The sequence below is a fragment of the Falco punctatus genome (assembly GCF_963210335.1).
Source record: "Falco punctatus genome assembly, chromosome: 4".
NCBI lineage: Eukaryota > Metazoa > Chordata > Aves > Falconiformes > Falconidae > Falco > Falco punctatus.
In genome coordinates, this window is record NC_137583.1 from 8,496,983 (window position 1) to 8,512,550 (window position 15,568).

At 43.7% G+C, this 15,568-nt stretch overlaps 1 protein-coding gene across 1 annotated transcript in view; it reads right to left on the reverse strand.

The window, feature by feature from the left end:
• Positions 1-1,239: 1,239 nt before the first annotated feature.
• Positions 1,240-15,568, reverse strand: part of TKT (transketolase) — a 28,173-nt gene continuing 13,844 nt past the window's right edge. The window contains exons 9-14 of the mRNA XM_080385439.1: positions 14,602-14,758; positions 8,106-8,236; positions 6,671-6,754; positions 6,399-6,492; positions 4,643-4,765; positions 1,240-1,545 (exon numbers count right to left, since the gene is read on the reverse strand). Of these exons, the coding sequence (XP_080241565.1) occupies positions 1,358-1,545; positions 4,643-4,765; positions 6,399-6,492; positions 6,671-6,754; positions 8,106-8,236; positions 14,602-14,758 (777 nt within the window). The 3' untranslated portion in view covers positions 1,240-1,357. The remainder of the gene's footprint in view (positions 1,546-4,642; positions 4,766-6,398; positions 6,493-6,670; positions 6,755-8,105; positions 8,237-14,601; positions 14,759-15,568) is intronic.

A 15,568-nucleotide genomic window follows, 5' to 3' on the forward strand; every position in this document is an offset into this window, starting at 1 on the left:
ATAAAGTCTTGCTCAGACCAGTGTAGCATTGTTAATGTCAAATGGCTCTTGGGTGAACTGACAACTATGCATAGTCACCCTGCTCTAAGGAAATCGCTTTTTTAGTTTCCTCTGCCGTATGATGTCTTTCTGAAAGGTAATTTGTGGAAGTCAGGATAAGAAACATATTTTAGTACTAAATAGGTTTTCAAATTTGGTACTCTGCAGTCAACAAAATTAATTTTTAGTTTTTTTTTTTTTTAACAGAAGCTGCTTAAGGGTAAAACCAGCAGAACATATACAAATAGCAAAACATTTAAAAATCACCCAGTGGAACCCATCATACGAGATGAACAGCTCACCCCATTCTGAGCAGCTCATGTGAGAAGCTCTTCTCAATAGAATTGACTCAAGTTCCACATTCAGCTGCATCCTCTTGGTTATTGGGAATTTCTTGCTGTCCTTTCCAATCCTTCTTCTCGAGTCCATCTCAGCATTTTAAGCATTCCTGCCTCTTGCCCAACAACAATGCTCTCATTCTGGTCTCACATAGCACCCTGGCTGCATCACTGGCCAAGCGCCCCAAAATAGGATACAAGTTCCTATGAGGAATTTCAACGTCCTTAAATGAGTTTGTGCTCACTGCGCTACCATTCTCTGAGCACAGCAAGTCCCTCCTGCGTCTGTGGCTCATCACTCGTTCCCTTCGCTCTGCTGGGCCCCAACTCCCACTGTTGGTACCCGGTACCCGGTCCATCTCCTTCTACTTCGGCACTGTCCAGCATACAGGGTACTTCCTCCTCATCTTTGGTTTTAAATGGCTGGGGGGCAGTGCGAAGAGCAGGATCTGAAGCAAAGGCACTAGCCACCCGCCTCCTGCAGTACACCCTTCTGCTTCTCACTGTCCCCATGCCTAACATTTCCGTCCAGAAGAGGGGCTAGTGAACTCTTCCAGCAGTGGGGAAAGAATTCTGTTTTTGCCAAACTCCCTTCAAGGCAGGATTTTAATCTTCAGCCGAAAGTTGGACCAAACATTGAACGACAGTTACTTGATTCACTCTAGCTCTAGCTCCAATGCCCAACATCTACTTCCCTGCCACAGCACAGCCCACTCAGACCTTCAGCAAACACCCAACCGCTCCCATGCTACACCTCACAGTAGGGAAGGTTAGTTGCAAGGCAGACCAGATGTTACCCCACTACACAAAACCCCACAGAGGGGAAGTAGCAGGGGGCAGGGAAGACATTTAAAAACCAGAAGATTTTTTAAGCTGGTATTTTTATTGGAACTCTCTACATAAAGCACCTTCGCTTGCTTTAAACTTACAGTACTTCTCTGAACACTGCTTCTCTGTAACACAGCACAAGATGCTTCAAACTACTCCGCGTTCCTTGATTTGGACACCGCCACCTTAACAGCTTGCACAATGGCATCTTTATCAATGCCAAACATCTTCAGGAGCTCAGCTGACTTCCCGCTTCGTGGTACATGAGATACAGCCAAGCGACTGACTGTGATACCAGGCTCACCCACTACTGCAGCGCACACCGCTTCTCCAATGCCACCTACAGAAAAAAAAAGTTGAAGCAGGACAAACATCTGTTACATTTCAACAGGCAACATATAGATTGCATGTATATCTGGTCCAAAGGTCCGTGCAAGTTAAATCCTCAATTCACGTGCTATTGAGAAACATCAATCACAATACATGTCTGAGCTGCCCACTAATGAAATGAAAAAAAAAAGACATGAAAATGAAATTAATTTCATTTAAAAAAAAATGAAAACACTGCCTATTCCAAAGGCTTCCTGAGGAACAACCTGCCTGACACTTCCAAAGTGCTTACAAATTGGCAGTTAGAAACATACACCTCTAAAGCGCGCAGAACCATCATGGAGCCCTCACCACTTCAGCATCAGCCACTGAGGGCCAGGTTTAAAAATATATTTAGACTGAGGAGTATTTACAAGTGTACTTGACGTGCTGAAAGTCTCCATTACCAGCAGTCGGAACGGCATTTAAGAGCTCCGTCTCTCACGATGTGTGTACATGCCGCTAGGCACCTCTCTCAGTTACGTAACACATTCACAACCTTTGCTTAGAGCTCAGCTCAGACTGAATCACCACCAGTCACAGGGACAAAGGATGCAATGGGGAACTGCATGGCAGCAGAACAGACACTAGAAGCAGCAGTATTAGGGAAGAAGAAAAGACAGGACAAGTGCAGAGAGCACATGCTCTCAGGCCCAGTAGGAGACACCTTTGAGCTGCACCCCAGTGAGGGTGTATCCAGGAACACAGGACTTTTCACAGCTCCGGGCATGGTGTGATTTAACCAGCCAAACTCAGCCTCCAGCCACAGGCACCTCCATGGATGCAGCTGGTCAGATCAGCCCATGTGGGCTTGCAATGCATTGAGGGTGGCGATGCGTGTACACCTGACCTTCCTTGACTGCATCACATAGAGAAAGCTGTGCCAGCGTACATCGCATGTTCATCACCTCAGAGTGCAAAGATTTCACCATCTTGCAAATCTGTAGTAAAATATTTGTCCAGAGTTGAAAGATAAGCTAGAAAGTGATGAGGCTTAGTGATGGTATCACCATCCATAACCTGGAACAAAAGTAACCAGCACTTACAGTAATACCAGCTCACTTCAGACACCTGGCAAGAGTGACGTTCACCTTAAAGTAGGACGATACTCTCAAAAGTGTATCTACTAATTTCTATTAGTAGATATCTATGGTATCTACTAATGCTGTAAGTCCACAGCTGCCCTTCTGCTAATTTCTCCACCTCCCCCCCAAGCAGCAAGTCTGACATGCGATTCACAACAGCTGCTCTCTCTGCACATGGTCTCATCTTCGTGGGCCATGTTTGCGCAGGCAAGCCCCTGAAAACCTGTGCAAACAAGACACATCAGAGGGCAAGTGGCAGCAGATTATGGAGTTAAATCCAGTTGGCAGCCGGTCACCAGTGGTGTTCCCCAGGGCTCAGTCCTGTTTAATATCTTTATCAACAATCTGTGCAATCGAGTGCACCCTCAGTAAGTTCGCAGATGACACCAAGTTGGCCAGGAGTGTTGATCTACTGGAGGGCAGGAGGCTCTGCAGAGGGGTCTGGGCAGGTTGGGCCGATGGGCTGAGGCAAATGGTGAGAGGTTCAGCAAGGCTGAGCACCGGGTCCTGCACGTGGGGCACAACAACCTCACGCAGCGCTACAGGCTCAGGGGAGAGGGGCTGGGAAGCTGCCTGGCAGAGAAGGACCCGGGGGTGCTGGTCGACAGCCGGCTGAACACGAGCCAGCAGGGTGCCCAGCTGGCCAGCAAGGCCAACAGCGTCCTGGCTGTATCGTATCCAATATAGTGTGGCCAGCAGGACCAGGGCAGTGACTGTCCCCCTGCACTCAGCACTGGTGAGGCTGCACCTCAAATCCTGTGTTCAGTTTTGGGCCCCTCACTACAAGAGGGACATTGAGGTGCTGGAGCGTGTCCAGAGACGGGCAACGGAGCTGGGGAAGGGTCTGGAGCACAAGGCTTGTGAGGAGCAGCTGAGGGAACTGGGGTGGTTTAGTCTGGAGAAAAGGAGGCTCCGAGGGTACCTTACTGCTCTTTACAACTACCTGAAAGGAGGTTGTAGGCAGGTGGGGTCAGTCTCTTCTCTCAAGAAGGAGGTGATATGACAAGAGGAAATGGCGTCAAGTTGCTCCAAGAGAGGTTTAGACTGGATATTAGGAAAAAACTATTCACTGACCAGTTTACTAAGCATTGGAACAGGCTTCCCAGGGAAGTGGTTGAGTTATGATCCCTGCAGGTATTTAAAAGACATATAGATGTGGCACGTGGGGACATGGTTAAGTGGTGGACTTGGCAGTGTTAGGTTAACAGCTGGACTCAATCTTAATGGTCTTTTCCAGCATAAACGATTCTAAACAAAATCCTGGCACAGAAGCTGGGGGAGTCTTACAGAGACTACTCTGCTTCTCCCAGAAAGCATTTTATCTTAAGATTTACTTGGGAATCATTTTAGCAATTCCTTCTTGCATGCATCGTGCACTTTTCACCCTAGCTTAAGAACACTATCACATACCCAGTGACAGATTCTGCAACAGCCTGTAAGCAGGTGAAATGAACGTACACAAAGAGTCTAGTGAGGATCTGCTCTTTTATAGCAGTGGAGAAGAAAGAGAGAGGAGTTTGTCCCAGGGTGACTGCAGAAACTGCCAAAATGACGCGATTTCAAGTAACCTGGAATCCTGCTTTTGGACACAGGAAAAATTTGAGGAACCTGCACAGCAACAGTCTCTCTTGCAATTTAACAAACTGAGAACATTCTGTACAGAATCACTGCACTGCAGCAGGAATTTACAATTTCACTTGGCATAAATGAATCAAGACTTCACTTGGACCAAGCACACAGAAGGGCATGCAAGGCCAAGTTAATCAGAAAAGCAGCCCTGATTAACCTATTGTGTCTTAGGAAACTTTCAATCCTTAGTGTCATCTTACAATTGTAACAGCAACGAAAAAGGCTACACCCTCTTTTGCTTTAGCTGAATGACAGCATCAGGTCCCATACTTCTCTCTCAGGTCAGGAGAAGCTGTGAGCTTCAAACCCCCTGGGAACAACTGTGTGGGCTGTGACCTCCTGGACCCAGCTTACCTTCATGGTAATGGTCCTCAACAGTGATGATTCTGCCCTTGGTCGCTCTTGCGTTTTCAAGTATTGTCTTCTTATCCAGGGGCTTTATAGTAAAGGGATCAATCACACGGATGAAGATTTTTTCTGCAGAAATAGAATTAAATTATTTGCAACAAGAATTTGGAGAATGCAAGACGACACAAGTGCCCCTGTGATCTTTTAAAACAGTTATAAAACCTGTCTGCACTAAGTCCCAGCTACCTGTACCTATGGCTTGTCTACCACAGAACCCCAAACCCCCTAATTTGTGTATGTACTCTTTCTTCATGCACCTGGTGAGGTAGTGATATCCATTCCACTCCACAGACCACTATGAGTGCCTGTCAGCAAAACAGTAATATAACTGGCCTTCCCACAGGTAAGAGCAGAACCTAGTCACCAGGAAATCTTTGTCATTCAGACTGCCAATCAAGATTCTTTTCCCCACACCTTTATTTTAGCTTTAACTTTATTGTCAAGCCAAACACAATTTCCTCCTGTTTCTTCGGTCTGTCAGCGTTCTGAATTCTTCATCACAGGCTGCTCACCTATCAGGTATGCCTATTTGAACTGCCTCAGTCCTGATCGTGGCGCCCTTAAGGTTGGCATCAAAACCAGAATCATCATAAAGCACGCTCAGATGGCTTGTTAAAGCTATGTACAAATGGTGATTGTTTATAAAGAATAGCAAATTACATGAGGTTTTGTCTGATTCTGGCTAGCAGAACACTGAGTCAACTCTTACCATACATAAAGAAGCCCTATGTTATGTTGACAGTTTTTTGACTGCAGGCTCTTTAGTGCCCAATGTATTTTAGGTATTAGGCACTGCCTCTACACTAAGGGATTATTATCTCTCCATAGCTGGTTATTTATACTTCAAGATCAGCAGAGCATTGCAAAACACGGTAAATGCAGAAGAATAACAACAGTTCTGAAAATACAACTTTGAAAATGTCCTAAACCTGATGGCTCAAGGTCATGATAAGGTATGTGTCCACCCTGATACAGCATACAATGCTACCCCGTAAGTCACAGGCGGCATTAATTGTATTCTCTCTATTTGTAATCTCTTCCTGGGTGCAGGCTACTGACTCAAGAGAGATTTTTGATGGTTTCTTTCTCATTTCATTGAAGGAATTTTATCTTCGCTGTGAGATGTCAGTGCATTTGAGCACTAGAGTTATTGCCTCCCACGCTAGTTAAAAGCTGATATATCCATTCATTCATAAAAAAAAAAAAAAGACAAAAAAAAAGCAGTGAACCGTATCTACACAAAGGCACTGCGTATCAACAGCACTGTGTAAGAGCACACAGAGCCGCTGTGGCTCAGTTGGCAAGCTGTGTTTTGTTACCCGGCCCCAGCCTGATGCATTGTGTTCTGTTGGTACCCTGGCCCGCACAGACAATGTGCCAGGGAAGGGGTGTTCCTGCTTCTTACGTGCCTCTAACCTTCGGCCTGCAGTGCACCTTCAGACAGACTAGCAATTTTAAGGAGACTCTGATCTAATCAGTTTGGCAATTTTCATGGCTACTAATGCTAAGCTAAACCCTCAACAATTAGGCAAGACAGGCAGATATATACTATGTTGCACTGTATCAGCTTAGCAAGTGACTAGCTGACTGAAACATTTTAATTAATGTTTACCAGTACAAAGGGTAAACAGTTAGGCTGAGTGCTATTGATTTCTTTGCTGTGTTAAATGATAAAGGGAAAAACCACCCATAATTCGATCACCTTTTCTCAGCTGCTCTGCTGCAGCCAGAGCCTCATGCAGAGTGACTCCTGCTCCAATCACAGTCACTTGATCATCCTTACTCTTCAGAATCACCTGCAAAAAATGTTTCCACGTATTTTTAATGATAAATCTTACTGATATTGCTAAAATTTCTGTAGATTTTATTAAAAAGATCAAATCTTTGGTATTGGAACGCTTTAGAGGGAAAAGGACTTTTACAAGAGGAACTTTACATATTTTTTAAAATTCTGTTTATCTAGGCAATATTTACCTTCGCCTGTCCAATATGGAAGTCCTCATTGTTGTTGTAAATGACAGGATTTTCAGGACGACTAGTTCTTATGAAACAAATGCCCTGTTTCCGAAGTAAATGTGTTAGAAGTTACAAAACCAGAAATATGTTGACATTCTAGTTTGCAAACCCTATGAAGCAAACTGATTTTTTTTCTATTTGTCCATCTTTCACCCGTCTATGTTAACTCTGGTTCTACTGAGTAAACTCCCCACCCCTCACCCCCAATTCCCATTAGTCCTTTTTCAACAGCTGGTTGTTTCACACATTACAAGACAGTTAACCTCTTCTTAGAGCACGCTGATAACTTACTATTTTCTTTCTGATTCCAAGATCTTTATTTCTCTTTTGCTCTCTTGTGGAACTGGAGAATCCTACTTGAGTTAATTAGAATCTTAGAACTTTGCCATACACGTGCAAATTTTACTCTAGCGACTTTAAAGCAAAAGAAGAAATGCTCAGCTGAAAGCAAGGAAAAATGCTTTCCATCAGTTAGTGTTCAAATGCCCTTCCAAAAGAAGTAACAAACCAGTACTTACATCTAATCTCTCCCTCACACCATCTTACACTGCTTTCCTCCACCCCCCTCCATTTTTTCACAAACCACTCATCACATTTGTTACATACCAAAATTCCCCACACTTCCACTTAAAAGCTGTACTAGCAAGACTGAAATTTTTCAGACTGTTTGTGCCTTTCTCAAGGTAAATTCCTATGGCAGCCAAAAGAAGTACCAATCAAGGAGATGATCCGACTCAATGTTACCAGTGATGTTTGAGCATTGCTATGCCAAATTAGCTGAAGGTCAGGGAGACCAGAAACTCTGTCAGGGCTACATGCAAAGTCTTCCTCATCTTCAGCCACAGTCCAATTTAACTGCAATCCATCACTGGCAACAGAGGAGCAGACGATGACCACTGAGACTGTCAGCTAGTACAAGCACCAGATCTCAGTAGCTTCAAAAGTTGCAGACTTAAGACTTACAGCGGACCTGACTCCTGAGCTTTCACATACAGGCACCTGATCAAAATACTCAAGATAAATTTATCTTTCCATATCCAGCTTCAATTTTGACCCCAGAGATATCACACTAGGCGCGTACTTTCTATAAGTTTGCTAAAGACCAATACGAGTTACACTTGCCCTTATTTCTGAGCCAATTTAGACCCAAACTGCAATTGCTGTGTAATCATTTACATCTCCCCAAATCTGGCCCACAGCATTCCAGACTTCATTCTGCACTAGACTGGACAGAATGTCTGCAACCTTCCCATGCAAAGAAAACCTCCCACTGCCAAGCTGGAGCCTTTGAAAGAATTTATGTGGGTAGGAACATGCAAGAAACATGCCAGAAGCAACAAAAGTAGTACAAAACAGAAGTTATCCTCTGGCTCGGGAATACTGCGATGCAAACCTTGGTGTTGGCAGCTATTTCCACTGCTTTTTCAGTGGCTACAGCATCGCTAGGGTAAAACACAGTGGCATTGGGAATAGCTCGGAACATGCACAGATCCTCCAGTCCCATCTGAGATGGCCCATCCTCACCTGAAAGAATTAAACCAGGGTTACAAAAGAGTATGGGCACATTTTTGACAATCACTCAATATAGCGATGAGGTTCAATGTAAACCAGGGGGGGAAAAAAAAAAAGTATATAAAACCAGGCACACACTGGACATGCAAGTCTACCTGCTTAGAGAAAAGAATCATCTTCTCCTTAAACTTGGAACCATCTAAACAGTAAATAAAGACAGAACGAGACTAAAAAGAAAGAGAACTGGGGTTAAAAAGAAAAAATAGAAAATAAATTATAGCAATAAAGCAATACAAAAGGAAGACAACCAAACTAGGAAGGGTACAGATTCAAAGAGGGTCACAAGATAACTGAGCATCTTCAGATTTACATGTACTGAGGCTGCACAAGCAAAATTTATACTTGTCAATAGTGTTCCTTGAGATTTAAACTGCTGGAAATGTGAAATGAGAATTGCATGTGTTCCGTCAGAAATGGAGAGTGCACTTAGTGCAACTACTCTCAAATTCTTAGGCTCATTTCAAGATTAAATGAAGGGTATGTATTTTTCAATACTATAAAAAGTCTTTAAAAGAGCAAGAGGGCATTCATGTTGTTAATTTAATAACTCAAACACCTTATGGCATAAACAGCAGATCTATAAAAGAGAATTGTTAGCCAGAACATGTGCTGGATGCCATGATTTTCCATAGTTAAAGAAACAACCACCACAACACCCCCCACCCCAATGACCTTATGTAAGGGTGCTTTGGGAATGGCACTGTTCCAAACTAACCATGCAAAGAGTTCTGAATCCAGTCATGTCACAGCCTGCAGAGCAGAAGCAGGGCAATAAGCCTTCCCACATGCACCCACTACCTGTTACTCAAGAAGGACGAGCTCATGAGGAAGGAGGAGAGTATTTTCATGAGAGCAGCACAAAACTCTGAAGAACTTTAAACATGTTAGAGAAATCAATCATTGAACTCTGCCACTATACATTACTAATAAAGTAAGCATGAACCAGGGAAAAAAGTGTCTCGGCTTTCAGTCACGACATGAAAAAAAAGTTTTCTCAACATCATTTTCTAAATCTGTATGCACTCTGAATGAATGAGTGGGATCTCAGTGGGCATTTTCCTTTCCTAAAATGCACCCACATAATGTATACATAAAAGTGAAATTATAAAGAACAAAATTAGCAGGTACCTGAATCAGAATCTTACCCAAGGTAAAGAGAGTACTCATGCTTGTCCTTCTTCTGCTAATGTGGTGCCAATAATACCAGTGTTCACAGTTCGTACTAGTAATTTACAGACTAGCACTAATTTGAGTTTGGCTGAAAGTGCATCTTTTAGAAAATCCTGGTTTATGTGGTTTTAGAGTAACACAGATCAAAAGAGAGTAATTTTCAATTACATCTGCAAAACTCACATTTATAGCTTAACAAAAAAATGTGAGTGCTTAATATGAACAGTATCACATGTCTACAGTATAAAACTGGTTGTTTTATTAACCAATATTTCTATTTTTGACACACACACACTATGATTGCTTTCCCTATATGTTCAGTTTGGCAAATATAGATTTTCCATTATTCTCTTATGACCTTGAAAACAATGTTTCATTAGACGTTTTGGTCAATCAGCAACCACTGGTCTAGAAGTGAACTTAGTACAAGTTCAGAAGGTCACTGTGATAATTATTTCTCATAAATTTAATGGATCCAAATTTCAACACAGCAGAAGCCCAGGTCTACCTAGAACTGCATACATAAAACTTTAATTTTGACCACAAATCCAGTTAGGATTCTGAATTCCATGCAGGGCCAAAGTTCTAATAGGAAGTACCCTTAATTCATACCCTTTCATTTAAAATTGAATTTTCTAACTGCTAAAGGATTTCTCTCAATTACTGTCTTTTACAACTCAGTTGCAAAACTTTGGATCCGAATTCTTTTTTGAAAATCAGGGTTGAGGCCTGAATTGGATTTATAACTCAGCTTTATAGATCTAACTATGCACTTCACAATCACAGCTCTCAGAAGAACATTTCAAGTGCTGAAAATTGAAACTTGGAAGTGTAGTTTTAGGACACAATTCAGGTAACCCAAAGGAGTTTTATCTTCTTAAATGAGCAAATAACAAAGCTAATTGGCTTTTGCACCAACACGCTTTGCTGCTTGCTAAAACACTTAAAACTGGATTTGACTACGATGAGATGGGAGGACTGATTTTAAAAAGAAAAGAGGCTTGTAATAGAATCCCTCCCTTAATGACATACACATGCCATAATCTGATATACTCTACTTACAGTCTCCACTACTAAAGCATACTCTATACTACTGCAAGTAAAGCCTGAAGTTCTGGATGAGACTACACACATTTATGAAGCACCTTTAAATCTTTACCAATATTACAGGTCAAATTAACTATTCTGCTTTAAACAAAAAACCCCGACCCTCTTACAAACCATACTGCTAGTCAAAACTATTAAATCAACTGAAAAATGGTCAGCTCTCCCTCTCTTTCTTTTCCCCTATAAATAACTAGTAGTTTTTCAAGCATGAATGTCTACTGGCATTTTCCTTCTCGGTGTGCAAGTCTGCTCATGTTTTTAAGAGTGCTGTCTATGCATTTCATTAAAAAAACACAATTCCCTCCCTCCCTCAAATCAAAATCAAACCCTGGTATGATCTGACATGTACCAAACAGTTAGGGTGGGAAGTAAAGACCAGAGAAGATACTGCTAGCAAGGGCCCTCAGCCTGCTGCTCCGAGACGTGCTGGCTACACCGTAGCATACTTGAAGTCTTCCAGAGAGGAGCCAGGGGCTCCTGAGGTAATAGGAACCAGCAGCGGAACACCAGTGAAATGCCTCAAAGGAAGTAAAGGAACTTCTGCCGGCTGAAAGCCCAGCTGAAGTGCCTCCACACCAATGCATGCAGCATGGGCAACAAACAGGAGTAGTTGGAAGCCACTGTGCTGCTAGAAAGCTACGACCTAGTCGCCATCAGAGAAACTTGGTGGGATGAATCCCATAACTGGAGTGTGGCTATCAATGGCTCTAAGCTGTTCAGAAGGAAGGGCGGAGGCGTTGCCCTCTACATCAAGGAACGGATAGAGCGTTACGAGCTGTCTCTGAAGAACAGCCACGAGCAAGTTGAAAGCTTATGGGTAAGAACCAGACACTGAGGTAACAAAGGGAACCTTGTGGTTGGCATCTACTACAGGCTGCCCGATCGGGGGCAGGGAGCAAGGTGGCTATTGATGAAGGCTTCTCACTTCAGTTACAGGAGGCATCATGCTCCTGTGCTGGGGGACCTCAACCACCCTGACATCTGCTGGAAAAGAAGCACAGTGAGCTACAGACAATCCATGAGACTCCTGGAATGCACTGAGGGTAACTTCTTAAGCCAGGTAATAGACAGCCCTACCAGAGGGGATGCGCTACTGCACCTGTTGGTCACCAGCACAGGTGAGCTAATCAGTGACGTCAAGGTTGGAGGCAGCCTGGGCTGCAGTGATCATGCACTGGTGGAGTTCACAGTCCTGAGGGACACGGGTTAGGTAAAGAGTCAAGTCAGGACCCTGAATTTTAGGAAAGCAAAATTCCAGCTCTTTAAGCAGTTAAGTCAATAAGACCCCCTGGGAAACTGCCCTCAGGGACAACGGAGCAGAACAGAGCTCCAGATCTTTAAGGATACGCTGCATAGAGCGCAAGAGCTCTCACTGCCCAGGTGTAAGAAATCAGGAAAGGAAGGCAAGAGACTAGCATGGATGAGCCAAGGCTTGCTGTTCAAACAAGGGCAAGAAAGAAATGTTCAAGCAGTGGAATCAGGGACAGGTATCCTGGGAAGAGAACAGGGACACTGCCTAGTTGTGTAGGGATGGGGTCAGGAAGGTCAAGGCACAGCTGGAGCTAACTCGGCAAGGGATATAGGGAAGAATTAAAGGGCTTCTACAGGTATGTCAGCCAGAAAAGGAAGGACAAAGAAAGCATAGACCTCCTCAATGAGCAAGGCTGGAAAACTGGTAACAACAGAAGAGGAGAAGGCTGAAGTAACCAAGTGTTTTGCCTCAGTCTTCACTGCCAACCTCTTTTCCCACACCTCTTGAGTGGATGGACTGCAAGACAGGGGCTGGGGGAGCAAAGTCCTTCCCACTGTAAAAGCATATCAGGTTTGCAACCACCTGAGGAACCTAAACATATGTAAGTCTAAAAGACCTGAGGAGATGCATCCCAGAGTCCTGAGGGAATTGGCTGATGTAGTTGCCAAGCCACTCTACACGATATTTGAAAAGTCATGGCAGTCAGGTGAAGTCCCCGGTGACTGGAAAAAGGGAAAAACTGCACCCATTTTTAAAAAGGGTAGAAAGGAGGACCCTGGGAACTACCAACTTTTCAGCCTCATCTCTGTGCCTAGGAAGATCATGGAACAGATCCTTCTAGATGCTATGCTAAAGCACATGGAGGACAGGGAGGTGATCAGAGACAGCCAGCATGGCTTTACCAAGGGCAAGTCCTGCCTGACCAACTTACTGGCCTTCTACGACGGAGTGATTACACCAGTGGACAAGAGAAGAGCTACAGGTGTTGTCTGTCTGGACTTCTGTAAGGCCTTTGACACAGTTCCCCACAACTTTTTTCTCTCTAAGTTGGAGAGAGATGGATTGGATGGGTGATTGTTTGGTGGATGAGGAATTGGTTGGATGGTCACACACAGAGGGTAGTGGTGGTCAGTGGCTCAATGTCCAGACAGAGATCAGTGACAAGTGCTGTCCTCCAGGGGTCTGCACTGTTTAATATCTTCTTCAATGACATAGTGGGATTGAGTGCACCCTTAGCATGTTTGCAGACATCATCAGGCTGAGTTGTATGGTTGACAGGCCTGTGGATGAGAAGCCATCCAGACGGACCTGGCCAAGCTTAGGAAGTGGGACCATGTAACCTAATGAGGTTCCAGAAGGCCAACTGCAAGGTCCGGCACCTGGGCTGGGGCAACCCCTGGTATCAATACAGGCTGGGGGATAAAGGGATTGACAGCAGCCCTGCAGAGAAGGACTTGGAGGTACCGGTGGATGAAAAGCTGGACATGAGCCAATAATGTGCGCCTGCAGCCCAGAAGGCCAACTGTATCCTGGGCTGCATCAAAAGAAGCATGGCCAGCAGGTGTTGAGGGAAATGATTTTCCCCCTCTCCTCCACTCTGGTGAGACCCCATCTGGAGTGCTGCACTCAGCTCTAGAGCCCCCAACATAAGGACGTGGAGCTGTCAGAGCAAGTCCAGAGGAGGACCACAAAGATGATCAGAGGGCTGGAGGACCTCTCCTACAAAGGCAGGCTGAGAGACTTGGGACTGTTCAGCCCGGAGAAGAGAAGGCTCCAAGAAGACCTTATAGCAGCCTTCCAGTACCTGAAGGGGCCTTTTAAGAAAGATGGGGACAAACTTTTTAGAAGGACCTGTTGTGATAAGACAAGGGGTAATGGTTTTAAATTGAAAGAGGGTAGTTTTAGACCAGATATAAGGAAGACATTTTTTACAATGAGGGTGGTAAGACAATGGAACATGTTGCCCAGAGAGGTGGTAGATGCCCCATCTCTAGAAACATTCAAGGTCAAGTTGGATGGGGCTCTGGGCAACCTGATCTAGTTAAAGGTGTCCCTGCTCACTGCAGGGGGGTTGGACTAGATGGCCTTTAAAGGTCCCTTCCAATCCAAAATGTCCAATGATTCAGTTTCCTGAATTACATAACAGCCTCACAATTCCTGTTCCATTAGTATTTCTAAGGCTTCAGTTTTTTTTTATCAACACATCAACTGCTCCAGTAGTAAGAAATACTGAGATAAGTAGATGCAATTTTTTCAAATTGGTGATCTTCAAAGGCATAATAAAACAAAAATATTTATCTCTTGTAAAGTGTTTTTGAGATTGGTCAACAAGAGCATCTGCAAGAATAAGTATCATTAGTTTCTCATTTTAAGGACTGGGAAATAAAGGTACAATAAGCACATGACTACTCTCATCACAGAGGATGTCAATTGCAAACACGGAAAGGAACCTAAGCTCCTCACTTTCAATCCAATCCCTTCATATCACTCTACTTGTAGAGTAGAAAAGCTTGCAGGGTAAAGTCCTACTTTTATCAGGCCAAACTGATAAAAAGAAAAAAAAATAGGCAGATGAGCTCATGAAGGCATGAAACCTTTCTCATTCTTTCTAAATACAACAATGTATCCGATGAAAGTGAACTGCAAATGTGACTTCTCCCTCTAAATGGTGCCACTGTTATACAGCTGTATCACTGATTGTCTCCGCAAAGCATTTTCAGTTTGGCTGCTAGACACTTATCACTAAATGGATGAGAACCGCTGAAAAATAAGCCCAGGCTGCCCTTACCAATAGAAACACCGCAGTGCGACCCACAGAGATTGACGTTACTCTCGGAGATGGCAGCCATACGGATCTGGTCAAATGCCCGTGTGAAGAAGGTAGCAAAGGTACTGGCAAAAGCAACGGTTCTGTCACGAGTAGCACAACCAACTGCAATGCTCACCTGAAAAGAGGGAGATTGTACAAAACCAGTGAATTCCTTGTTTATCGATTACTTCCAAAAGATCATCTGTGGAACTTCCTACTGCAGAACTTTAGGAAGAAGCTCTCAATGCAGATTAAAAATCACTCTGTCCAGTCCTGCTTGTAATTGTTGGCCTTTCCAAAAAGGAAAGGCAGTGCCTTTCTCTCCCAGTATCTACCCTCTACCATCTCCTCGGCTCCTTGCCTCAACTGATAGCTCTTATTGTTGATCCTTACTGGCAGCTTCTTTTCTTTATCTGCTCTGAGCAGCTATTCACAGAGTTTTAAGATTTATCCCCCTCCTCCTTTTCCTGGATCAAAGGCCTACACTTTCAGTCCAAAGACATGGTTTTTCTATCCCCAGCAGACAAAAATTACCATTACTAAGTGGGAATGGATTTACCTGTGTGATTTGGACTGCTATTTATTAAAAGGGCCCTTCTTCAGCAAGATGGAAATTAGAACAAGTGGTAAAGTTGTTTATTGCTACAATTACCCTGTACATTTATTTTACACAGAAATTGTTCTGCTCTTCATTCGTGCAAATTTCTCCTAAGCTTATATAAATCCAAAATGCCTGACTCAAGCTCCTAAAACTGCCCTAGTATAAAATTTGCAAGAGACAGTTCATGGGTTCTTTGGTTATAAATTGTTAAAGACAACAGCAAATTTCTGCCTGAATTTGTGTCTTTAATTTCATTTGCTTCAGTGAATCCATATGGGCGGCAACTGAAGACTTAGTCAAACAGATGAGTTACCAAATTACTTCAGTTCTGTACAAATGTCATCA